The sequence below is a fragment of the Equus asinus genome, chromosome 6 (assembly GCF_041296235.1).
Source record: "Equus asinus isolate D_3611 breed Donkey chromosome 6, EquAss-T2T_v2, whole genome shotgun sequence".
NCBI classification, from domain to species: domain Eukaryota; kingdom Metazoa; phylum Chordata; class Mammalia; order Perissodactyla; family Equidae; genus Equus; species Equus asinus.
The window spans coordinates 13510837-13538299 of NC_091795.1; the positions used below are offsets into that span (position 1 = coordinate 13510837).

Consider the following 27463-nt stretch of genomic DNA (forward strand, 5'->3'; position numbering starts at 1 on the left):
TTATTGCTGCTATTCTGGTGAGGAGGTCTGGGTATCACCAAACATTCTAAGCCCGTGTCCCCATCTGAGGACGAGAGGGGAGTGAGGGCCAGCAGCATCTGCGCAGGGAGCTTTCCAGGTAGGTAATTTGCAGGTGTGAGTGCCCACGGCTCATAGCAAAGAGAGGTGGGAATGAATGGAAAGAAGCTGCACACAATCTGATTTATTTCTAAGAACTTTTAGCCAAGATTTTATTGAATGTCTGTATTTGGTGATTCTGAGTATGGGAGAGCCCGAACATGCATTTTCTCTCTTCTTGGCTTTGAGGTAAGTAGTGCAACAGAGAGGCAGGGCCGGGCCTGGGGGCGGGGAAGGTATTAAAGATGATGATGGCGAAAGCAGACTCCTGTGGGCTTCAGAGTCACATCGGGACACAGCTCGCAGCCTGCGCCCGCCAGACAGTGAATCAGTTCTCATATGAGGAGATTCGCTGTGGTCCGGGGAATAAGAACAGAGTCTAAGGTTTAGGAAGCCTGGGTTGAACTTCCACTCCTGCCACTTAATAGAGCTTTGTGATGTTTGACAAGCTATTTAACCTTGTTGAGCCTTAGGGTCCTCATCTGTAAAAACGGAATAACAATTATACACATCTCAAAGGAACGTGGAGGAGATGAATGAGATAATGCATTGAAAAGTACTTAGCCTGGTACTGAGTGCCCTCAAAGGATGAGGAACCACTCAGTGATGCTGGCCACCACTGCTGATCTTTTCATTATTGCTAACGAGAATACCTTGCAAATGTACTATTGTAAAGTGTCCTGCATTTTCACATACATTAATTATTAAAATTAAAAATATAACATTTTAAATAACTAAACAAATAATTTTAATTAATAACATGTATTTTTATAAATATAAATATTATTAATATTAATAATTAAAAAAAAGAGCTTCTTGCTGTATTTTGTGGCTGATTCCCAAAATACCCTGAGAGGAGGGCAGGACGGAAGTTAGTCCGCTCATGTTGCAGGTGAGAAGGTGGAGGCTGAGAGAGGTGGAGGGGTTTGCTGGAATTCATCAACCTGGGCAGGGCCAGCCAGGAATGCGGCTCAGATCCCTGCCACCAGCGCTCTATCCACACTACCTGGGGGGAAACCAAGAGGCGAAACATCCCAGAGGGAAGAACTGGAAGCCAGCCTGCCCGTGAGAGGGCCAGAGGGTTCTCCCCCAGGCCTGTCTGGTCTACTCATTTATGTGTTGTCGGGACCACGGGGATCTTGCCACCCCTGTTATGTTGGGGCCTGAGGTTTAAAAAGCACTGCCGTGGGGCACCGTGGTTCCCGATGCCAAGAGAAGGGCCCGCTACTTCAGAATAAGCTGGGAGCTACTGGTACTGTCGTTTGTTTAAATTTTTACTACAGAAAGTTTCCAGACACATGGAACAGTAGAGGGAAGGGAACGAAGAACCCCCAGTGCCGATCTTCCAGCTTCAACAACCCTCGCTCCACGCTAACCCTGTTCCCGCTACACCTCTGGCCATTTTCCCTGCTCCCTGGCTGTTTTAAGGAACTACCTGGGGAATTAACAACCACACAGACTCCCCCTGTGCCCCACAGATGCAGGTCTGGAGTGGCTGGGGATTTGTTGTTCCCATGGCTGTCCCCCACCTCCAGGCAACGTGGAAGGACAGACACCCCCGGAGCCTCTGAACTAGGGGACCTCTGAGGGCTCCATGTGGAGGATTCTGTATGTGACCAACAGGCAGTGAGTTCTGTGAAGGGAAGTGGGCAAACCCTTCAGCCATGCAGGAGAAGGAGAGGCTGTCACCGGGGATCCAGGGACTTGCCACGCACACGCGGTGGCAGGAGCAGACGGTAGTGAGATGGGGGAAGGCGGCTAGCTCTCGGGCCTGCGTGAAGGCATTCCTGAGAGCGGACACTCGTGTTGCCACAGCACTCTATTGCAACCTCACGATCTGTAGGTGCCGACCCGTCGCCTCCATTCGCAGGGGTGAGCAGTCTCTCACTTGTCCTTATTTCTCCAGAGCCTAGCACCGTAACTGCCAAATTGGGCAAATCAGTGAAACTGATAACATTCAACTGGTCTTTACTGTCAAAATATCAACTTTATGACTCCCCTTCATAGACAGGAGGTATTCAATAAACGTCCAGTGAAGGAACCAGCACGGACAGGGTTGTGATGGCTCTGACACGCCAGCTTCCAAGCTAGTATTTCTGGTCAACACAACAACAGTGCAAGGTGGTCATGGTGGCTCCATGTCCAGATGAGGGAGCTGAGGGAATGTGTACAGAAGTGCTTAGCACGGTGAGGATGACTATCACGCTCCATGTGTGGTAATGATTATTACTATTATTGCCCAAAGCCAGACAGCGCCCCAGCAGCAGAGCCAGGACCTGCACCCTGGCCTTCCTGGGCCCACTCAGGCTGCCCTGCCAAGCAGTGTCTGTCCTGGAAAAGCAGTAACCGAGGCCTCTGAAAGGAGACCTGAGGCAACAGGGTTAACAGATGAAGGTGTTAAAAGTCTAAACCACTGGGCAAGACCCAGACAGTGAGTAATTTCAGGGTAAGGACCAAAACGGAGGGAGTTGGTCTACATTATTTTAGTAGAGCACCACGGAATGTCCGCGAGCGTGGTGCTGAGGGCATGTCCCCAGCTGCCTGCCTTGCTGGTTCTTTCATCTGCACTGAGTGAGGACAAGCAAGGGTCAGACTGGCAGACACACGGCACAGGGAAGACGCCTCCTTCTTACCTCTTTGCCCTGTCTTTCTCATCTTCATCCATTAGATTTTCTATGCAGTTTTTCCTGCAAAAAAGAACAGGCAATTACCATCTACTTCTAGATTTTTCTTACAGGTCTTTCTAGTTGTCATCATTTTGGTTTTATCTAATCCACACGCCTTAGCCCAGAAGTTCTCAAACTTCTTGGTTCCAGCAACCTTTTACATGCTCCAAAATTTATTGAGGACTCCGAAGAGCTCTTATATACGTGGGTTAAAACTGAGAAATCTTAAATACACAAGCACTCATTCCATTAGGTGTCAGAGCGATGAAGTCATCAAATGTCAAGGAACTTCTGGAAAAGTCTACCGTACGCTCATGAGAGTAAATGTTATTAGGAAAATTGTTTTCACCTCGAGGGACCCCCCCCACCCCAGATCTCAAAGATCACACTTTGAGAACTGCTGTCTAGACCCGGCTCAACGAAGCATCTGTTTATCTCAAGCCTTAAACCTGCAAGCTGCCTATGACATTCTAAAGGAGAGAATTTATTCGTTTTTCTGTTCATTCAATGACACAAGCTCCTCTTACATACAGCCTGGAGGAATCGGGGCCTCAAAGGAGTGTAATCCGCCACCCTTCCTTTAAGGCACTTACACTTCCCTAGATAGACAAGGCACACAGATGCGAAAAATGAGGTAACAATCCAGGAATGTTCTTGCAGCCTGAAGTCATCGGAGACTACCTCAGCGCCTGGAGCCTTGACTGTCCCAGGCCGCTTGCTCGATGCCTTTCAGGCCCACAGATCCGGTTTCGTCTTCTGCCACACGCAGGCCTGTGATCCTTCACCTTCCAGAACGGCAGACTCTTTCCTTCATTCACTCATTTCCCAGAGTCCCCCCTGTCTGGAGTGCTCCCTCTCCAGCCAGTGCTCCATGGAGAAACACTTTCAAGGTGTCTGTGAGGCAAGAGCCTGTGGAGGGCACTGGAGGCAGAAGGCACAGTGGCTGAGAGGGCAGAGTGTGACTGAAATAGGAGTGGGGACCACGGAGAAGCTGAATCACCATTGCCCACACGCCTGTGTTCTCAAAACAGAGGGTCTGAAGTCAGAACCCTAAAACCAACACTTTGCAAATGGACTAACATTTACTCTTGAAATTTAAAGTTTTAGATAATTTTTTTTTTTTTTTTTTTGGTGAGGAAGATTAGCCCTGAGCTAACATCTGTGCCAATCTTTCTCCATTTTGTATGAGGGATGCCGCCACAGCATGGCTGACAAGTGTGTAGGTCCATGCCCGGGATTTGACCTGAGATCACAGGCACTGTAGTGGAGTGCGCCAAACTTAACCACTGTGGCACGGAGCTCACTTGTAGATAAAAGTTTTTAATGGGGCAAACGAATCTTTCTCTGAGATAATTTAGTTTTGTGATTTGGGTCTGCTGTGAGCACAAACATGGGTCTGTGCCAAAGAGGACGAGGAATTCTGCAGCCACAGCCCCTATTTACACACACGCCCCATGCAGTAAATAGCAGGCATATTTTAGTGATAGATTTGTAAGAAACACCATTCAGCAGTTGAGGGTTGTATTATAATTAAAATGGGTTAACACATCTGCAAACAGGGATGTGCTTAATGTTTTCCAGATGGGATCTGTTCAAAGCTTTAAGACAAGAAAAATGGAGTGTCAATTCGTTTAATGAGGCACTACCCCAGGCCTGTGCTCCAAGGAAAGTGGTGGCTGCCTTTTTTCCCCAGGGCCATGAGTGATGCCCCGGACACAGCATGTTTGTGGTAGGAATGTGGACTTCAGTCCACTTTCCTGAGGTTCTGGAATTCCCGTTTGGATGGATGGGGTTGCTTAGTCATAAACGAAACATCTACAAATGACTAACAGCTATTCTTTATTGACCACATCTTCTCTGACTTGTATCTGTTTATCCTTAAACATTTCCTGAATCCATGAATCCTGGATGATCTACACTTCCTCTTCTTCTCCATCCCTCCCATTTTCTCGTCCTGATTCCTGCCACTTGACCCCTATCAAAGCCACTCTGCTCAACTGCACCTATGTGAAGAGATGGAACTTAAGCCGAGTTCCCCAGTAGCACCTGCTACAGAAGCTCCACACTGACATCCTTTCAGTTTTGTCACACCTGTTGTCTCTCACACCTTCCTATTTTTTTTAATTAAAAAAACTGTGGTGAAATACACATAACATAAAATTTATCTTTATCTTTTTTTTTTGAGGAAGATTGGCCCTGAGCGAACATCTGTTGCCAAGCTTCCTCTTTTTGCTTTGAGGAAGATTGTTGCTGAGCTAACATCTGTGCCAATCTTCTTCTATTTTATGGTGATGTCGCCACACTGTGCCTTGACGAGTGGTGCTTGGACTGCGCTCAGGATCCAAACCTGTGAACCCCGGGCCACTGAAGCGGAGCGTATGAACTTAACCACTAAACCACCAGGCTGGCATCAAAATTTACCATTCTTACGTCTACAGTTCACTGGCACGAAGTACATTCATACTGTTGTGCAGCCACCACCACCATCCATCTCCAGAACTCTTTTTATCTTGCAGAACTGAAACTCTGTACCCATTAAACAATAGCTCCCCATTCACCCATTCCCCCAGGGCCTGGCAACCACCATTCCACTTTCTGTCTCTATGAGTTTCCCTCTCTATGAGTTTGACTACTCTAGATACCTCATATAAGCGGAACCATACAGTATTTATCCTTTTGGGGCTGGCTAATTTCACTTAGCATAGTATCCTCGAGGTTCACCACATCATAGCACGTGTCAGAACTGCCTTCCTTTTCAAGGCTGAATACTATGCCATTGCACATTTACATCACCTTCTGTCTATCCAGTCCCCTGTCGATGGACGCTGGGTTGCTTTCACCTTCTGACTTCCGTGAGTAGCGCTGCTGTGAACATGGCTGTCCCTCCCTCCCCGAGATTTTGAGTCATTCTTTTACCTCATGATGTAGAGGAGCTGGAGGGACCCCAAAGGCACACAAGGAGGGTCAAAGGGAAGAGAAGCAGTCCTATGAGGTCTGGGTAAAGGAACAACAGAGGAGTCTAAGGAGTGACAACTACTCTTCTCAAGTGTATAATGAGTTTCCAATAGAAGGATTTTGAGCAGCTATTTCTTTATGACCACAGAGTGCCAGGGAAGAGAAAAGGAGATTAAATGAAGGCAGAGGAGATTCTGTTTGGAGCTGGGAAGATAACTGTTGATGTGATTAACCCTCAGAGTGAACAATGGAGGGAAGCTGCAGAATCTTCACTCTGGATAACCATCTATTCTGGACGGGTTAGACATTTATGAGGTTTATTAGTCACGGTCCCAACAGGAGACAGGACTGAATTACAAAGGAGCTGTTTGTAAAGGTGTGGGTAGCGTGTAGGGGGACCAAGAGAGATGGTGTAGTTACCTGGGGTTGGTATCAGAAGAGCTGTTAACACCTCTAAGGGTGAAAGGACAAGAGGGAAATGGTTACCCAAACCTGGAAGGAGCATGTCACATAGGGGAGGCGGCACTGGGTGGAGGGATGCAGCCAGCCCAAAGAATCTTGTAAGAAGGGACTGAAGGGATAAATACGTCACCTCCCCTCACTCCCCGCACCCCCTCTTCCGCTTGTGTCTCCTTTAGCCATGTCACTCAGAAGAGGAAGCAGGGAGCCTATTCACGTCTTCTGCAAGGGGAGCCCCTGGGGCGGAGAGAAGGATGGAGAGGCATGGAGGGGTGCCAGGAGGATACCCAGCACACTCAAGAAGGTTCGTTTCTGAGGGGTTCTTCCAGTTCTGGGTTTCTTCGATTTTTCTGGAACGGGAACTATTTGGAGTCTTTTTAAACCTTGTTACATCTCTCCAAATTTGAAGTCCAGGCATCTGCATCTAGTAACTAAACACTCAAGAAATAATAACTGACAATAATGAAGAGAGGCTGAGGAAAAGAGAGCCTGGCAGGGGGTCCGGGAACTATTTGAGCGACAAAATCAGTAATGATAGATTATAACCCGTAGAATAAACTAAATATCCATGAGTCCACACTGATACAAATAAATAAGTGGAGAAGGGGAAATATGCCCCCACAGAAGAAGATTTCCCATTCTTAAATGTAGAAGGAATAGGGAAATAGAAAGTCACCCTCAGTACCCCATAGCAGCAACTGTTCAGGCAAGATCCACCAATGGATGCTGAAATTAGTGGACAAAAGTTTCAGGAGAATCAGGATATTTGCATAGTTCGAAGTATCGCCTGCGAGATATTTATTACCTACAAGGGAAAGACAGTAACCTTAAGTGGAGAAGGTTTGCAGAAACCAGCTTCACTTGGGGCCAAAATTAACGTCAGTGATAAGTCATATCCAAGTCTTTTGGTGGAAACACGCACTCATTCTCTTGGGCATAAATTACACCTTGGAGAGTAACTGCTGAATCATCGGGTAGCCACACTCTTATTTTATTAGAAGCTGCCAAACTGTGTTTCAAAGCGACGGTACAATTTTATATCTGCTTCTGTAGTGTACGAGAGTTCCAGCAGCTCCACGTTGTCACTAACACTTGGTATTGTCAGTTTTCTTAATTTTAGTCATTCTGGTAGATATGCTGTGGGATCTCATTGGGATCTGAATTTGCATTTCCCTGACGACTAATGATACTGAGTATCTTTTCATGTGCCTATTGATCATTTAGATAGCTTCTTTCGTGAGCTCTCTGTCCAAGTTTTTGGTCAATTTTCTTTCTCTCTTTCTTTCTAAAATTGGGCTGTTTCTTCATAATACTGATTTATAGAAGTTTCTCTCTTCTGGATACAGTACTTTGCCAGAACTAGAGATCAGTTTGTGAACATTTTGCCCCAGTCTGTGCCTGGCCTTTTCACTTTCTTGATGGGGTCTTTTGATGAACAGTTTTAAAATTTGATAAAGTCCAAATTATACATTTTTAATTTTGTGATTAGTGATTCGTCCTAAGAAATCTTTGTCACCTTGGTGTCATGAAGAATTATCCTATGTTTTCTCCTAGAAGCTTCATCATTTTAGCTTTCACATTTGGGTTTATAGTCCATTGTAAATTAAATTTTATGTGTGACATAAGATGGTGGTCAAGGATCATCTCCCCCCCCCACCCCCATCTAGATATTCAGTTGCTCCAGGATCACTTATTGAAAAGATGTTCCTTTCCCTATTGAATTGCCTTGGCACTTCTGGCAAATATCTTGTGTGATGATCCTATCTGTGTATTTACAGAATCTCTGTGCAGTTCCTTTTATCTACGGGGCATCTTCAGTGTCCAGACACATAGGATAAACTTTTTTTTAATTTGAGTTCGTAATAGTTTACATCATTGTGAGATTTCAGTTGTACATTATTTCTTGTCTGTCACCACGTAAGTGCACCCCTTCACCTCCTGTGCCTACCTTCCCTTGGTAACCATTGAACTGTTTCCTTTGTCCACATGTTTGTCTATATTCCACACATGAGTGAAATCATCTAGTGTTTGTCTTTCTCAGTCTGGCTTATTTCGCTTAGCATAATTCCCTCCAGGTCCATCCATGCTGTTGCAAATAGGATGATTTTGCCTTTTTTATAGCTGAGTAGTAGTGCATTGTATATATACACTACATTTTCTTTATCCAATCATCAGTTGATGGGCACTTGGGTTGCTTCCATGTCTTGGCTATTGTGAATAGTGCTGCAGCGCACATAGGGGTGCATATGTTACTTTGGATTGTTGATTTCAAGTTGTTTGGGTAGATACCCAGTAGTGGGATAGCTGGGTCATATGGTAGTTCTTGAGGAATCTCCATACTGTTTTCCATAGTGGCTGCACCAGTTTGCATCCCCACCAGCAGTGTATGAGAATCCCCTTTTCTCCACATTCTCTCCAACATTTGTTATTTTTAGTCTTAGTGATTATAGCCATTTTAAAAAGCATAAGGTGGTATCTTAGTGTAGTTTTTATTTGCATTTCCCTGATGATTAGTGATGTTGAACATCTTTTCATGTGTTTATTGGCCATCTGTATTTCTTCTTTGGAAAAATGTCTGTTCACATCCTCTGCCCATTTTTTGATAGGGCTGTTTGGTTTTTTTGTTGTTCAGTTGTGTGAGCTCCTTATATATTACAGAGATTAACACCTTATCGGATACATGATTTGAAAAAATTTTCTCCCAATTGGTGGGTTATCTATTGGTTTTGATCCTAGTTTCTTTTGCCTTGCAGAAGCTCTTAAGTCTGATGAACTCCCACTTGTTTATTTTTTCTTTTGTTTCCCTTGTCTGAGAAGACACAGTATTTGAAAAGGTCCTTTTAAGTTCGATATCAAAGAGTGTATTACCTATATTATCTTCCAGGAGTTTTATGGCTTCAGGACGTAGCTTCAAGTCTTTGATCCATTTTGAGTTAATTTTTGTGTATGGCATGAGATAATGGTCTGCTTTCATTCTTTTGCATGTGCTGTCTGGTTTTCCCAACACCATTTATTGAAGACAGTCTCTCTTCTCCATCGTATGTTCTTGGCACCTTTGTTGAAGATTAGCTGTCCGTATATGTGAGTTTTATTTCGGGGCTTTCAGTTCTGTTCCATTGATCTGTGTGCCTGTTTTTGTACCAGTACCATGCCATTTTGATCACTATGGCTTCGTAGCACATTTTGAAGTTAGGGATTGTGATACCTCCAGCTTTGTTCTTTTTTCTCAGGATTGCTTTAGCAATTTGGGGTCTTTGGTTGCCCCATATGCCCCTTTGTTCTATTTCCATGAAGAACATCATTGGGATTCTGACTGGGATTGCATTGAATCCACAGATTGCTTTGGGTAGTATGGACATTTTAACTATGTTTATTCTTTCTATGTATGCGCAGAATCTCTTTCCATCTCTTTATGTCGTTATCTATTTCTTTCAGTAATGTCTTATAGTTTTCATTGTGTAAGTCATTCACCTCCTTAGTTAAATTTATTCCTAGGTACTTTATTTTTTGCAATTGTAAATGAAATTGTATTCTTGAGTTCTCTTTCTGTAAGTTCGTTATTAGAGTACAGAAATGCAACTGATTTTTGTAAGTTGATTTTGTACCTCGCAACTTTACTGTAGTTAATTATTTCTAATAGTTTTCCTATGGATTCTTGAGGGTTTTCTATATATAAGCTCATGTCATCTGCAAACAGTGAGAATTTCACTTCTTCACTCCCTGTTTGGATTCCTGTTATTCCTTTCTCTTGCCTAATTGCTTTGGTCAATCTTTTTTTTTTTTAATAAACTTTATTTTTTAGAACAATTTTAGATTTACAGAAAATGAAAAGACATTAGAGAGAGTTCCTACATATCCTGCACCCAGTTTCCCCCATTACAAAAAACCTTACAGTAGTATGGTACATTTGTCACAATTAATGAACCATTATTGACACAGTATAATTAAATAAAGTCCATACCTTATTAATATTTTCTTAGTTTGTACCTAATGTCCTTTTTGTGTTCCAGGATCCCATCCAGGACACCACATTACATTTAGTTATCCTGTCTCCTTAGGCATCTCTTGGGTGTGATAGTTTCTCAGACTTTCCTTGTTTTTGATGACCTTGACAATTTTGAGGAGTATTTGTAGAAATGCCTTCAATTTGGGTTTTTCTCATGTTTTTCTCATGGTCAGACTGGGCATGTGGGATTTTAGGAGGAGGCCCACAGAGACAAAGTGCCATTCTCATCACATCATATCAAGGGTATTAACACGGGGTATTACTGTTATGTTGACCTGAATCACCTGGCAAAGGTAGTATACACTTATTTTTAAACTGTACGTTAGTTACATTTATGCAGAATTTGTGCAATATGTTTTTCTTCAACTTTCAGATACCCTTTTTTGCAGATGAAAAATCTCTAAAGTGGCAGATCCAATTATTCATCTCAAAAAAGTACAATGAATATACCACTCTCCCTGTTTTTAGACTTTGACACATCATTATTAAACTTTCATCAGATTAACAATTGGACCCGTTGCTTTACACAGAAAGGCACTTCACCTGGAAACATATTGGGCATATTATTTGAGAACATGACTAATCTGCTGTTTAGGCAAACTTATTCTATATTTTCTGACTCTGTGGCATCTTGTATTTGTCCATCTTTATGCCAGTACCACACCATCTTACCACACTATCTTAACTCCTGTAGTTTTGTAGGAATTCTCGATATCAATGTAGTATAAGCCTTCCAATTTTGTTCTTATTTAAGATTCCTGGCTATTCTAGGTCTTTGCCTTTCCTTGTAAATTTTACAATTTACATCATCAATTTCTATAAAAATCCCTGCTGTAACTTTGATTGGGATTGTGTTGAATCTAGAGATCAATTTGGGAAAAACTGAATCTTAACACTGTTAAGGCCTCTGATCCATGTACAAGGCATCGCTCTGTGAAGAGGCAACAAGGTGTATTCATTGAAGGAGTAACATGATGTCCATGTGTGACATTCAGTGATTCAGCAGATATCCCGTGAGCATCTGGGCAAAGGCCCCTGCTCTCATGGCACTTAGGTGGTAGTGGGGTGGGCAGGGGAAGTCTTGCTCTGGTGTTTTAAGGGGTCATGGAAAGGCTCACTTGATAAGATGATATTTCAGCTAACTCCCGAGGCAAGTGAGCCAGGAGGATACCTTGGAGGGAAGCCCCTCAGACAGCAAGAAGAACAAGAAACAGCCAAGAGGCCAGTGTGGTGGATGGAGTTGGTGAGGAGGAAACAGCCAAGGAGACTGGATGGAGACGGGCTTTTGCTCTGCGTGAGATGGAAAGGTTTGATCAGAGGAGTGACAGACACCTCCCTCAGAGGACAGCCGCGACCCTAACATGAACTGAAGTTTACACGTATGAAGGTTCCCACTGCAAGCCTGGCCCACAGCAGACAGTCAAAATCAGGGTCTCTCCTTTGATGGCAATGGTGAGGTATAACGCATCGTTACCCATTTCATGTCTAGCTCACTCCTTACCCATATTAGGTACCCAACAAATGTGTCAGGAATAAACGAGAGAAAGGAGGCAGAGGGGCAGAGGGGAGGAAAGGAAGGACACAGCCAGGACCAAATCCCTACCTGAATTCCTGCACGATGGCCTAACACCGACTCCCACCAAGCTCTGAATGATCAGTCAATCGAGAGTATCAGTACTTACGAAGGATATTTAAAGGTACAGTTATGTCCTGATGACGAAAAATGAAAACAAACACTGCTGCGTGTGTAGGAGCTATTGACTAAAGGGAGAATCCACTCAGACGAAACGACAACCAGAGCTCTTCAGGATGGGCCAATGACTCCCTCACCAACCCTTGGCGGCTGCCATGGTCTGAAAAAGCATAAACTCATTTTATCTCCATCCAGTTCTGTGGGTGGAATGGGCTGGCTACAGTTATCCTCTTCTCATGAATAGGAGGCACCACCCAGAAAGGCTGAGCGACCTGCCCGTGGACACCTGGCTCAGCTCTGCCCCCCAGGGCTGTGTCTCCTTGGAGCTGACTCAGGCCGTTCTTCTTCACCCAGTGCCTGTGGAACATGTGTGGGTTCTGACTTCAGAGTCAGCCTGACTTAAATTTCAATTCCAACCTACTTGCTCTATGACCTTCAGCAAGTCCCTTAAACTTCATGAGTCTCTGTTTCCCTCATTCCTAACATGAGGCTTACACCCACCAGGCAGACGTGGTGTGTCGGCATGCACGTGTGACAAAAGGCCAGCATGATGCCTGCAGCACAGAAGGTCTCAAGGTGAGTTCTGTTCATCCCATGCCTGCCTCACAGAGCTGTCCTAACCTGTACGTTCCTGCTGTCCTGAGCCCCTGCTAAGGCAGGAGACCCCAGCCTCATCCTTTCTTCTTGTCTGCCTTGAATTTCAATGAACACACTCTCTGCACAGCAGGAAGATCACCATGGGGTCCCACAGACCTAAGATTTCAGAGAGGTGCACCTGACCAGAGAAGGGAAGTGCCATATTGGTTGGAAGAGTGCTTTACCAGCCACGAAGCACCCACAGACAGGTGCTCCTGCCCCACCGCCAGAGACCACCCGTGGCTGCCAGCAAGCAGGGCTATGGAGACTGCTGAGCAGGGAGGGGTGGGTGAAGGAACTGGGGCCAAGCCCAGGAGGCAGACCAGCTGCAGAATCTAACCAAGCAAGGCCAATGAGTACTAGGTGGGCCCCGGGAATTCCCTAGGGAATTAGCAGAGAGCCACACCCACTGCTGGGAGGCACAGCTACTGGGACATGCTGGGTCTCAGAGCTCCTGGATCCAGCATCCACATCTGTGAAGAGGAAAAGGCAGTGATGTCCTGGAGTCAGCAGACCCCAGCTGAAACCCTGGCTCTGCCCTTCAGTAGCTCTGTGTGACCTGGGGCAAGTACGTGCACTCCCAGCCCAGTGGCCCATCTGCAAAGCGGGGATAACAGAAGGGTCTCCCTCACTGCGTGGTTGTAAGAAGAAAGTGAGAGAATCAATGAGAAACCCCCAGCACTGTCCCCGGTACAAATAAGTCGTCAAAAATTTTAGATACTATTAATCATAATATCAATAATGACAATGAGTTAAACAGCTAGTAGCAAAAACTTGTATTTAAGCCTATAAAATGTCTTTGGGTGGAGCGAGATTTTTTTTCCCATTTATCAGTGTTGAAAAATGTGTGTGTGTGTGTGTGTGTGTGTGTGTAGGCATGGCGGAAAGACACATACACTCACACACAGTGGTGCTGCCCAGAGTGGTGGACCTGCCCACAACGTCCACAAATAACTCAACAGAAACTTAGGTTCTTGCCAGATTGGGAGGGAGGGAGAGAAGGGAATGGATAAAACATAGGGAGAAGCGACTGAGGATGTCCTTTCCACGGCAGCCCTCGATAAATATCTACTGACTTTAATTCAACTGGAGGACGAAAATGAGGTCTGCAAATGACATTTTCATTACCAAGGTGAAATTTCTGCCCAAGGACTCTAGAACATTCTTTCTCACAGCTACCTACTAAACAATTGATTGGAAGGCTGGCCCTTGTTGAACAGGGACTGGCAAATGGCAGTGTGACTATTTTCTCATTCCACACCTGTCCTGGGTTCCACAGTGTGTCGGCATCGAGACAGGAGACTAATGAGTCCCACAGGTGACAGGGACCCCCCTGGGGACTGGCAGCTTACCTGGGTCTGCAGAGAAGGCTACATGCAACACACAAGGAAAGGTATGCTATTCTGCTCAAGCAGGGCTGGCAATGCTTTTTTGTAAAGGGCTGCCTAGCAGATATTTTAGACGCAGGCCATACAGTCTCTGCCCTTTTGCCTATGCAAAAGCAGCCATAGGCAATATGGAAACGAATGGGTGTGGCTGGGTTCCAATAAAACTTTATTTACAAAAGCAGGCCAGACAGAATCACTAGAATCACTCCTTAGCCTTCCTCTTCAGTGTCTTTTAATTTTGAACTTTTTACACAGCCTCTACAGGCCCAGTGGCTGACTCCGTATCATCATGAATTGTCCCCAAAATGACTATCATAAGGCTGTTTTGCTGCAAGGCCGATGTGTTTACAAAAGGAAATCACGATGTTTTCAAACTGGCTGAAAGATGGTTCGAATTAGACAGGTCTCAAGTTAGCTGGAAAATCCTAATGCTCCTCCCCACCACACCAACCAAACCTGGTGAATTTAGTTCATTAAAAAGAAAAAATATTGAAAACAAGGACAAGTGGAAATCAAAAGAGGCAACACCAAGCACACACATCTCCCCCATCCACTGGGGTTTATTTATTGTCAACAGCCAGTGTGCCTCCTGTCCTCCCAGTGGGCCCCTGGTGAGGCCCTCATGTCGTTTTGGATTAACGTCTGTGTCTCACACGTGGGAGCCTGATGATGATTTCTCCTCGTTCTATTTAAGGAATAAAAAGGCTTTGAAGAACAGTCACTGAGGAACCGCAACGCTCTCTGCTCTCCCTTTGTCCTTTGGGGGAGGCTAGGAAATAACTTCCATATTTTAATTCTTCCTCTCCAGGGAACTTCATTTTGGTTGCAATGATTCATTTGCTGGGGCAAAAATAGTTCTTCTAAGGAAATGACAGTGAAAACCTGAGAGCTGCTTGCTCCTGCAATCCCAATTCCCCTCCAACTGAGAGACTCTTGTCACGTTCCAGCATATTCCTCTACTTGGGAAAGGCCCAGCGGACAGGTCCCTCCGTAACCCTAGCCACATCACACTTCTCCAAGCAGAAACACCTCCCGGGGCTTGCTGGAGGCTCACTGAGGCGATTCCCAGAAGAAACCAAGATGAGACCCCACCTCAGGGAGCTTCTGTGACCCAAAGAGGATCGAACCCTAAGCTTCTCCAAGGCCAACGCTGAGGCTTTCTCTGCCTGTTAGGATCATGATTCCTCCTTCCTGCTTTCCTTTTTCCAAGGGTTTAATGATTCATTATTCAGCGAAACGGTGACTTAAGCAATGAAGCAACGGATGGAGAAAGAAAATTTGTTATTAAGTAAATTTACAATGACATTGTTTGGTCAGCAAAGAATTTCCAAAATAGAAATCACTGCGATGTCTGGATGGAAGGGTCATCCTAACAGGACCTATTATTCTTGCAACCTTTGGAACTTATCTTCTAATCACTTAAGATTCCTCTTAGGGGGCCCCTTTATAAAGAATTTAGATTGCACAGTGTAAACCTGAGTTAACTAGAGAACCCGACGGGTGACGGTGTGTGGTCAGGGTGTGGACAATAGATGCCTACAAAAATCAGCAAGAGGGGAAACAGGAGATTTATGAGTCATGCTCAGGGCTGAGTCAGTGAAAGCCTTTGTTGGGAACCGCTGTTCAGCTGCCACAGACAAACTGAAATGAATCCATAAAATGCTCCTCCAGACCAGCACCTCCCTTCCTGTTCATCCTAATGCTCCTCTGAGCCTGGGAACGCTCGTCCTAACTGTGCTCATGTTTGTAAGGAGAGCAAAAGGAAAAGATGTCCTTGAAACAAGAAGTCAAATTTGTTTTGGAAACCCAGGCTGTGGAATACTTGGTTTAATGTCAGAGCTTCGAATAATGTTTAATAAAAATGTGGGATGTTTCACGTGCACGGCCAACTGTGGGAGGCAGCGAAATTAATTTGGGAGCTAACCAGATCTGGGTTTGAATGTCCCCCACCCTCTTTCCTTCACGTAGTGCAGTGGCCTGGATGGAGCCTTGGGAATGACTACCTCATCCGTAAATGTGGGATGGTACCCACTTTCCACCGTCCGTATGAGAGCCCATCAGATTGCTCATCCACGTAAAGCAGAGGATGGGCTAAGCAACAAAGGCGAATCGCCTCCTCTTCCACAGCGCAGTGGTCGGAAACCAAGACTTTGAAATAAGACCAGGCCGGCACCTCCAGAGCCACAGGGAACTTGCCTGACACCACACACCTCCTAGGTACAAAACAGCCTGGCTTTCCATTGTCTTTCCTGTTTGCCCACGGCAATCACTTCTTTACAGTTTAATAGAGAATGCAGTCAGCCCTCTCTGGAAAGCCAGGGAGTTCCTGCCCACCACCTGCGCTAAGACAGCCTGGCTGAGCCGAGCTCGCGGGCCCCACAGGAGCGCCCTTCCTTCCCACTGCGAGACTCTACCGTGACTTAATGTAGTCAATGTGTTCACTTCTCAAAGGTTTATGTGAAGGCAGATCCTCTTGTGTTCCTTCTGTTGGCTCACTATGGTACAATTTAGCTGAGAACGATTGCCCCTGGGCAGGCGGGTGCTGCCGTCGGGGGAGGCTTCCTCTGGGATGGGGGATTCTGAAAGGTCCATCCAAGCCACCTGGACAGCCCTCCCACCTGACACAGAGTCTGGTTCCATCTGAGCCGATGGTTGGGAAATCGGCCTTCGTGACCAACGCCCAGATCTGTCTGTGCTAAAAAAAGGAAAAAGTGGAGGTGGGCGTGAGCCTGGGCTGTTTCTCTCGGCGCCTGCTTGAGGTCACTGCTCCTCTTAGTTGGCACCTCCTTGGGCAGTCCAGACTCTGAGCCATAGCCACTGATGCCCAGGAGGCCTTGGGAGGGGATGTCCAGAGGAGAAGCCCAGCCCACCCACGGTGAAGCAGCCCCTGACTAGGGAGGGCAGAAGGAGAAAACAAGCCCCCACCCCGGGGAACTGCTGCATCCATGAGATGTAAGATGGCCAACACAGGAAGGTCCTCAGGAAACGACTGGTCACATTTCTGGATGTCGTATCAGCTTTGGTTAGAGGACAATTTCCAACACAGATAATGTCCTTCCCTATCTTACCAGACGCCTGCCCTCAAAGCATTCCCATAATAAGAGCAACATGACTTGACTTTCTCCAGTGCTTCCCAGCTTCCCAGGAGCACTCTTTATGTTCTCTCATTCCATTTATCACCACCCAGGAAATGCACACCAAGGCTGCGGGGCCTGGGGATCACAGGCGAGCAGGGCTCGGATGGAGGGAAGCTGACGTTTCACCTCCATTTTCTCTCAAGAAACACGCACAGCCCCTTCCACAAAGTCTGCAGAAAGTCCTGCCCTGTGGACACCACAACCCAAATGGGAAGATGAGACACAACAGCAGATGCAAACCGCACTTGGGCAGGAAGCCCCCAGCCCACTGGAGAGAAGGGACTCGAAGCCCTTCCACCAGGAAGACCCTGGCGAGGGGGGAACATCACTGGCTGAGACACGGTTGTGCTCGTCAAGACAGTGCCAGCAGGTCCAGGAATGTCTGATTTTTATATCGTTTAAAAGCCAATTGGGTTTTGCCCTGGCAGGACTAGAAAGCTCTATTTTCCCCATTTTGTACATTCATGTTAAAACTAAAGCTATCTTAGAAGATCTCTCCCCTTGCTCACATCCGCCCCTAGATAACACTGAAGAAACTGCAAGAGAAATGAGAAGGATACACATACGTATTTTTCTTTTTCAAAACAGAGACTGAGTTCTCAAGTCTTACAAATGACTAATGAAGTGACTCCAAAATAAATGCATAATTCACCCACTGGCCAGACTCCTCTCTGGCTCCTAGCTCTGAAGCTCTGGGTGGTGGCTTCAGGGTGTCAAGGAGAATTCCAGACACAACCCTTCCCACCCCCCCAACTCTGGTCAGTATGGTTCAGTCAAAGCTTTGGGATTAGAAAGGGCAGGCCCAGGACACCTCTGCTAAGGCACTTTGCTATGCATGAAATACTTTAGTGAAATAAACTACAGATAAAGCTCTAGCTTCTGGTTTTCTCGTATGTCAGCTTATTTAATCAGGACTATCTGATCCTACCATTTTCTCCATGAAAGACTCTAACAGATACTGTCCTACGCCCACAAGCATCAACACAGCAATATTTCAGCAAAGAATAAAAGCAGGAAATATGTGCGTGTGTGTTTGCGGGGGAATATGTACAGCTTCTAGTGCACACTGCCCTCCGCTCAGAGGACCCACTCCAAACTCCGAGGCATAGCATTCACAGTCCTGGACTGACAGCCACCAATTTGTGACTTCAGCCCCACCCCCAGTAACGTCATTCCCCCATCCCTGTCCCCGGATATCTACACGGCCAAAATGTCCTCCTCCGTTTCCACCACCATCACCATCCTCTTCATCCCTCCAGCCCTCCCGACACCACCCAAGGTCAGAGAAGCCCTCCTACCCATCCAGCACCTCCGCCATCCTCCCCTCACTATAATGTCGATTTGTTTCTGCGGAGCCTTGGCCCTAGCCATGGACCGCCCCCCCCCCCCCCCCCCCCCCCCCCCCCCGCCCCCGTCAACACACACCCACTAGGCGGTAACCCCTCGAGGGAGGGCAAGCACACTCCCATCCTCTCTGCATCTCAGCAAGCAGCAGGCGTTCCTGGGCCTCCGCACAGGCTCCCAGTAAAGCAGAACCGCCAGCGAAGAGCTTCCATTTAAGAATTGGTTGTTGAAGTTTGGAGAGAAGCCCGGGCCTTGGGTTCCCAGCATTCACCATAATGCAGACTCTCTGGGGAGAGCTGAAGCGGGACGCACGAGGCCCTTGGCTTGGTCCCTGTCCCCGCATCACCTCGGGCGCTGGGTCCTAACCCCTCAGACTAATGGAAAACAGGGCAAACAGATTAAACCGTGTTCGCTCAGAAGACTGCCATCTGCACGACTCGGAAAGCTCCTTGCTCTGCCCAGTCCCTCTGGACAACACTAAACAGGCTTAGCCTGCTGTGGGCACACAGGAAAGTAGGTCAGCGCAGCAGCGCGGGGCCTCCGCAGTGATGAGGCGGCGATGAGGCCGCGCCCGGCCCGCGCCCATGCGGTGCTCAGGCCAGCCTCCGGGGCCAGCCGGGCGCCCGGGCGCTGCGGGAACTCAAAGCAAGCCTGGGGAACTGGTTCTTTAAAAAAATCAAACAAGAACTGTGGAAAAGAAGAGCGTGGACACCCACTGCCATTTCCCTGCCTCTACAGACAAATCGATTGGTGTCTTTACGGCGGTGAAATAAGACACTTCATTCGCACAGATGCACCACCCGACAGTTTGCACCAGTATTGCCGGCGGACACTGCTGCTGTCTCCCAGCTCACCTGCTTCCTCCACCTAGCTCATGCCGCCTCTCTCCTCCACCCCGCCACGGCTGCTGGTGATAACTGGATGCATGCTGGGGGCATGGCTGGACTCGAGTTAGCTGTGTCAGGACCAGCCGGCCCAGGGCCCCGTGCTGGAGAGGAAGGCACCACACTGTTCCTGTGTTTCCTGTGTTCCTCCAGGCTGCAGCTGTCCGGACAGAACTGCCACCCCTTTGTGCCTCTTGGGCTCGGAAGTTGGACAAAGCACCAGACATGCTGAGGGAAATTCCCCTGAGGCCCAGGTGAGCTAACCTGCTTCCAGGAGCTCATGTCTGAAATCAGGTCTTCTCAGGAGGGCTCAGCACCAACCTAGAGGCTGACACTGGGGCCCTGGGGCCAGGTCCTGCTCCCTGGGGCTCCTAGGAGGGACAGGACCCCTAGCTCAACCCCGCAAATAGCTCACTGGTGCCCCTGGGGCAGGAGCCAACGAAAGTTAGTCTGGGGGTCCCGGAGAAGTTTCTCAACAGAGCAGGAGCCTTGTGGCCCAGGCCAGGCCACGGTGATGGAATCTGTAAATGCAGATATGTGTAATTTTTAGAAGGCTTTCTTCTAAAATGCTGGACGTTGTTTCTTCTTTATTTTATTTCTGTAATAAAGGTATTGGAAGGTTTTGTAATAAGCCTTTTAGAAACATTCAGACCTAAAAACCCAAGACTGTGGGAATGTTCACCCAACATCTTTCAGAAACGGCCTTATCTGAAAAGTTTCTCTTTGACATTTTCAAGAATGAAAAGGCAGAGGCCAGGACGTCCCTTGGCCTTCACAACGGCCATTCCTTCCTTTCTCTCTCCCCCGGCCCTCAGGCCTCTGTTCACACGTTTATGTAGCACAGATGCTGTGCCCTGGGAGCCCCACCACTGACGAAGAGAGATGAGGATCGCTGGCAGAGAGGCAACAAGTCCAGGAAGACCCTGTGTTCAAAATGTGACTCTGTTGTGGAACTAGCTGAGTGGCCTCAGGCAAGTTACTAAACCTCTCTCTGCCTCAATTTCTCACCTTCACGGGCAGCTGAGACTTAAGGACAGAATACCTGTAAAGCACCTAACAGGTGAGCCACAGGGTGAAAGCACCACGTTAGCTCAGGTGGTTATCAGTACAGCAATCCAGGAAGCGCTCAGATGGTGCTAGTCCTCATTTAAACACAGAGCCTCACCGTGGACGTCAGGTAGCTTTAAATTCCAAAGATATTTACCAGCTTCGGGGAACCTGCAAAGCAAGCCCTTTTAAAGGTCTCAGCAATCCAAAGCGTTCCTGTACTGGGACTTCAGCTTGCATAACAGTATTTTCCTGAAGAGCTGGTGATAAACAACATTTCTGTGAACTGAATCATCCTTCAAAAGTGTGAGTGGTTCCCGGCCCACTCACTGGAGGAGGGCAGCATCCCACCCTGACTGCCATCCTCCGGCGAAGCAAAGCTCATCATCACCAATTAGCCGGCTTAGCAAAGTATCACACACCGGTTTCCGCGAGGCCACAGCTAACTACAATTTTTTTAAAACTTTGAAATTCTGGGTAAAATGGGAGAAAGTTTGGATTTTTTAAAAATTTTAAATCATTTTACAATTTTAGACAAATTTAACAAAGTCAAAGTGAAATGCTGTTAAAATAAATTGACTATACGTTAGTCAAATCTACTGTTCAACGCATTGCCTAACGCAGCAGCAGCATCTCGAAGCATGTTTCATTTACTTGATTAATTAAATAATACAGTATATTTAGGGGTGTTATATTCTCATCTTTACCTAAATAAAGTCACGCAGTTCTCAATCCCCAGAGTATGCTAAGTTCTATGAAAAAACCATCAGATTCTTTAGGACAGAACTGAATCATTCCAAGGCCACACTCACATTTTTGGATGTTATAAATGTTAACAGAAATAAATTTCATTTTTGCAAACTTGTTTGAAAGAAAAGGAAACCAACCAACAAATAAACAAAACAAAAGGAGATGTTTGGTTTAAATAAAAAGAAAACATTTAAAAATTTTCTCATTGTTTTCTGAGAAGCAATACATCTTCATCGCAATTCACTCCTTCTTTCATTAAGAATAAAAAGGTAAAGGATCTTAGGGCCATTTTTTACTAGGCAAAGGCAAGTTCTCATATATATATAATTAAAAAAAATTAAGATGGCAGTAAGAAGTATTAAGTTCTTCCTAACTTTTCTCCTAGGAATATTTTCTCTCTTCTTTACCTGTATTCTCACTAAATTACTCATTCGAGATTCTTTCCTCCTTCATGTGGTTTAAGCTATTTATTCTGCCTTGCTCCAGAAGAGAAGCCAAGTTCATAACTACGTAAGAATGACGCCAGGCCAGCTCCCTCTGAGGAGTGGTCTGCCTCGGGCCCTACGCTTGCAAACATTTTGAAGTCATGAAAAATTATACTAGCAACAACATAGCCTATTCTTAGCTATGATCACAAGCGAGGTTTTAACAATGTATGGCTGTGTGTTTGCGTGTGTGTGTGCGCCCATATGTATTACATGGCAACACGTTAGGATTTATAACACCATGAGGCCAAGAATCCTAGGGGCAGGAAGAACGCATCCGCATCAGAAATGGGGTCATGGTGAGCTGTACAAAGCACATGCTTTCCTTTCTCTTATCTTGGTTGCGGAAAAACAAATGCAATGAATTTTTTATCTTCCAAACGTACTAGTTACTTTCTGATCAGTTCCTAAATGCCCTTGTACGGCCACAGGGAGAAGATGACAGTATGACTTGGATTCAGACAAAGAGGAAGAAACTGAACTCAGGAAGAACAACCTTAGAGCAACTTTAAAATACTGAGAAACATTGTGGTTTTACACAAAAAAGCAAGCAGCTTGAAAAATGCCCCATGGAGCCATGGCCATAGATCTGGGTTGGAAACCAGAATCCAGAACCAGGGTCAAGTTGTCTCCGGCACCAGCCCCTGCCCTTGGGAGATGTTTAAGGAGCCGCATGAGGAGAGAGGAGTCCAGAGTGGGGCTCCCCATGGAAGCAGGGGCTGCTCTTCTTCTTTCCACAAACTCATACACTGCTTCAGGGCTACGAGCCACTCTCCAGGGGTGGAACAGGAAGACTGCTGTGTGTGTGACATGACCCAAATCCGTGGGAAGGTGTAATCAGTAGATGTGGACATGGTGTTGGTTCCGTCACTGACCAGCTGGTGACCTTGCGGAAATCACCTACGTTTTTTGGACTGTGGTTTCTTCCTTTGGTGAAATAAGAAGTAACCTTGTAAACTATGAAATGTCATATAAAAATGAGGTCTTATAACCATCTGAAGATGGTCGTTCAGCCCATGTACTATTCTGGGTAAGAATTACCTGCCCAGGTGTCCATACAGGTGACAATGAGGCTGAATAAGGAAAGGTAATAAGAACCCATAAGAGCAGAAACTCTGGTTACAACAAAGCATTCTCCATCCATGACTGTGCCATGGTGACAAATCTGGGCCATTCGTGCTAGTTTGCTCTCCTCTTAACAGTGCATACGTAAATCCTTAATATCCTGGAGCGCGTGGCTACCTGAAGTTCAGGTTTATGTGGCTACTGTGTGTGGCTCTGACATGTCTCTTTGCAAATGAGTCAAATGTAGGTCAAGGACCTGACTTCCAGTCTCCGTCAGGTGCTGATGTTCTCAGTTGGGAATGACGAGGCCATGAACCCATTCTGACCCCGGACATTGCTTACATCACCTATGACCAAGTTTGCTGATGGCCTGGCATAAACCCAGTTACTGATGACAACATTTGGCCCTGGTGGATCCCAACAAGGCCTTTGTTTTTCAGACTGGGGTTAGTTTTCAAAAAAATTTACCTTTTAGGGGGCCAGCCTGGTGGCGCAGTGGTTAAGTGTGCACGTTCCACTTCGGTGGCCTGGGGTTCGCCCGTTCGGATCCCGGCTGCCAACATGGCACCGCTTGGCAAGCCATGCTGTGGTAGGCGTCCCACATATAAGGTAGAGGAAGATGGGCACAGATGTTAGCTCAGGGCCAGCCTTCCTTAGCAAAAAAGAGGAGGATTGGCAACAGATGTTAGCTGAGGGCTAATCTTCCTCAAAAAAAAAAAAAAAATGTACCCTTCTATCTGAAATTTAATAGTAAAGAAGTAAAATGGCAATACTTATGGGTTGCCTGCACTGTGGTTTCTGGATGCCAACTCCTCCTCTAGTTGTCAGATTCCAATCCATTGCAGACTCTGGGTCCTTTAAGATGCAAGTCTATGTTTGCAAGTGTAGGACACACATGATTCCAAGTAACTTCCCGTGGGTCAGGTCAGTTTCCTTTTCTTACAGATGAAAGCAACTGCCATGTCCGAGATCCCCTGACTTCATGCCGATTTCTCCTCTAAAAAGGAACGCTTTACAGGTAAACGGAGCGAGCTCCTCCCCTTTCCCAGCCAAGGAGGGAAGAGGCCTCAGGAGCATCTGCCAAACACTTCCAAGTCTTCCACGGAGAAAGTACGCATGTGTGTACTGTGTGTGTGAATGACTTCATCCAGGAAAGGCAGAGGGTTGCTTTGTCACACGACTCTAGAACTCACTGTGAACTGTGTCTCTTCCACTTGAGTTGCACAATGGCTTCTTCCTCCCACCAGGAAAGCACCAGGAAATGGGTCTTTACAGACTTTGTGAGGATCCCACAACTATTTTTAAAGAAATCAAGGGAACAGGAGGTGGTGTCACACAAAGACACATGTGGTAAAACGATGGAACTATATACACAGATTGTACCGAGGCCATTTCCTGGTTCAAGTACTGTATCATAGTGACGTGAGATGGAACCAGTGGGGGAAATGGGTGAGGGGGACATGGCTCATGGACCTCTCTGCAACTTTGTATGAGTCTAGAATTATTTCAAAATAAAAAGCTTAAAAAACAATGAGCAGCAAATGATAAGAGCACCAGCAGTGAGGCACCACACAGCATCCACCCCCCAGGCTGGGCTGGGTGCCCACACACCCTACAGTCCTCTCCTCCTGCAGCTTCAGCTGGGAAAAGTCCTGAGGCTCCTAGAGAGCCCAGCACCTTCTGGGTATGGAGACATGAGACCCCTAATCTCCCCCTCTGCTTCTTTATGCTGGATGCCAGGAACGCTGTGACAAGAAAGCCAGGACCAGAGACTCTGGACGTGGCCTGTTCCATCAATCTGCAAACTCCTGGTTTTATGAAGCATTGCAACACTCACAGAGCCTGTAGACTTTGAAAGGGTAACATGACAAACAAGCCCTGGTGTAAATTCACATGTTTAGGGCCAAGTCCTTGAATTGCAAGGAGTTCAGACAAGAAGTATGGTGACCACGGGGCCCCCACAGCCTTCTCGCAGGCCCTCCCTCTTCAGTTACACTTCCCTTTCCCGTGCAGCACGGCCCTGTAGGGCTGCCGTGATTCTTCAGCGAGTTCCTGCAGGAAAAGGCACTGGTTTGATGTTGGGGCACTCGGCTGACCCATCACTCAGGCTGTGGGAGACTTCTCCCCTCCATCTCGGGCCCCAGAGGGCTGCAGTGGAATGCTCCCCATTTTACCAATGAGAATCCAAAGCAGAAGGAGGTTACGAATGAAGGTCACGCAGCATGACAATGTTTTGTTGATGTTTGCTAGTTGTGCTAGTAACAATACTTCCTGAACCAGGAGTATTAATAGTTGGAGAGGGACCTGTTGGACCTGCCCCTTCGCTCCCCACTCCAGCACAACAGAACAACAGGCCCTCCCAGCCCCGGCTAAGGGCTCCATCCCTTGGGCATCCACCGTTTCCCACCTCTAGGGGAGCCGCCAGGCGTGTCCACCCTCCTTCTCACCCTCACCAGTACCCTCAGCTTGGCCCCCACATCACAATCCAGAATACACAGCAAAGTCGTGAATGAGATCAGGAAACAGGATGCTTGGCTCTGGGGGAGCTCAGGTGTGTCTGGCACCTGAGGGACTGAGACAGTAGAAGGGGCCCCTGCATTTCCTCCATCCTTTGTTTGTCTCCTCCTCAGCACAGCAAGTACTTCCTCAGCCTGGGCTGTGGGCAGGGCTATAGGCTGGGCATCGCGGTCGGCACGAGGGAGATGGGTAGGAAACCAGAGATGAATGAAACAGGCTCAAGGCCTGGTGGAGGGGGCCGGGGATTAGGCACCACGAGACTGGCACTGCCACCAGCACACAGAATGAGTGAAGCCCTCGGGGCTCAACTTCCTCATCCAGCAAACAGTGACAATGTGTCACCTGCCCTGGTTGCTATCACTGTTCAGAAGATAAAATGAGAAAAAGCAGTTCAGTGTCCTGCAAATAAAGGTCTACAGCAGCGCTTCTCAAACTCAAATGTACACATGAACCACCTCGGGATCTTATTAGAGGCCAGATTCTGATCCAGTGGGTCTGGGGAGGGGCTGACAGTCTGCATTTCTCACCAGGTGCAGGTGATGCCGAAGCTGCAGGGGCACGGCTCACACTGTGAGTGGTGTGGATTGCTAGGCATGCCAGGCACCACTGTCGTGTAAACAGAAGTAACTGTTGGGATGGAGGAGTGGCGAGAGGGACTAAAGGTCATTTGCTTCCACCTAAAGCAAATGGACACTGGGAGACTTTGTCCAGATGCCCAGGCTGCACCCTAGATCAAGGGCATTAGCGCCTCTGGAGGTGGGCCCAAGGGTTATTTTTCATGCCCCCCAGGTGGTTCCCATGTGCCCCCAGGGTGGAGAATCACTGCTCTGGAGCTTGGGCGCTATCCACAACAACCCAGCGAGCGCTGGGTAAGTCTCCTCCACCCAGAGGAGCCAGGCTGCCCTCTCTGGCAGCGTCTTCTATTTCCTGTTAGTTGAACTTATTAGAAAATTCTTCCTATGGAGCCAAAATACCACTGCCTGCCCCCCACCCCACCCTCTCTGGGAGCTTCTACTCATTTCTTCTTGCTATTGTCCGGGGGCCACATAGAATGACAGCCTTCAGATTAGGTTATTATTATTTTTTAAATTGAGGTGAAATTCACTTAACATATAATTAACCATTTAAAGTGTACAATTCAGTGGCATTTACTGCATTCACATGTTGTGCAACTAGCACCTCTCTCTAGTTGCAAAACCGCTCCAGAGAAACAGCCGGGACCCATTCAGGAATTGCTTCCCATTCCCACCTCCTTCAGTGCCCCGTCCGTCGCCATGGATTTGCCTATTCTGGCTAGGTCATACAAAAAGAATTATACAGTATGTGACCTTTTGTCACGAGCTTCTCTCATAAATGAAATGTTTTCAAGGTCCATTCATGTTGGCACATGTTTCAGAATTTCCTTCCTTTTTAAGGCCTTATAGTATTCCCTTATGTTTATACCACATTGTTTATCCATTCATCCATTGATGGACACCTGGGTTACTTCCACCTTTTGGCTGTTGTGAATGCTGCTGCTGTGAACATTGTGTATACGTTTCTGTGTGGACATGTTTTCATTTCTCCTGGTATACACCCAGGAGTGGCATTGCTGGGTCATACGGTAAATCTGTGTCTAACTGTTTGAGGAACCACCAAACTGCTTCCCACAGCAGCTGCCCCAGTTTACATGCCTACCAACAGTACACGAGCGTGCCAGTTGCTCCACATCGTCACCAGCACTTGTTAATTTCCATTAATGTTTTCCGTTTTTATTAAAGCCATCCTAGGGATGAAGTCAGCTCTCAAATATCAGAGAAGGGTGCTCTTGTCCCCCAGAGACCTCTCTTTTTCAGGCCAAATATCCTCCGTTGCCCCCCTCCTCCTGATTGTCAAGGATCCTCCTGAAATGTTCTCTTTGGAAGCGAGCACCGTGTTCCTGCTGGGGTCTGACTAGACCTTGTGAGTGCAGGCGGCCGACAGCCACCCCCTAGAGCTGGCTCACTCAGGCACAGAATCTGTGGCCTTTCTCCCTGAGCTGCTGTAGGACACACTTTGCTCCTTGTTTATAATTGTTTTTAATCTAAAAGATGCAAAAGCCTTTTGCAAAGAATACAGTGCTATATAAAGCACGATCTGATCGTCCTGAGAGCTTGGCTCCTGCCTCTCCAGAGACGAGCGCTCACTGTAGCCAGGTCACATCGAGTCTGGGAGAGAAGAGTGGGAGGCTGCTCGATGCCACATGTGTCATGAGAGAAAAATGAGGGAACGGGGAAGCTGATTCCAGCGACATAATTATAGCCTTGGATTTGCAGTCAAATGCCTTCAAATGGTC

At 46.9% G+C, this 27463-nt stretch overlaps 1 protein-coding gene across 3 annotated transcripts in view; it reads right to left on the reverse strand.

Annotated features, from left to right (window-relative positions):
• Positions 1-27463, reverse strand: part of NPAS2 (neuronal PAS domain protein 2) — a 158484-nt gene that overhangs the window by 82395 nt on the left and 48626 nt on the right. For all 3 annotated transcript variants that reach the window (XM_044772984.2, XM_070511610.1, XM_070511611.1), the window contains exon 2: positions 2751-2804. In XM_044772984.2, coding sequence (XP_044628919.2) covers positions 2751-2782 — 32 coding nt within the window. In that variant the 5' untranslated portion in view covers positions 2783-2804. The remainder of the gene's footprint in view (positions 1-2750; positions 2805-27463) is intronic.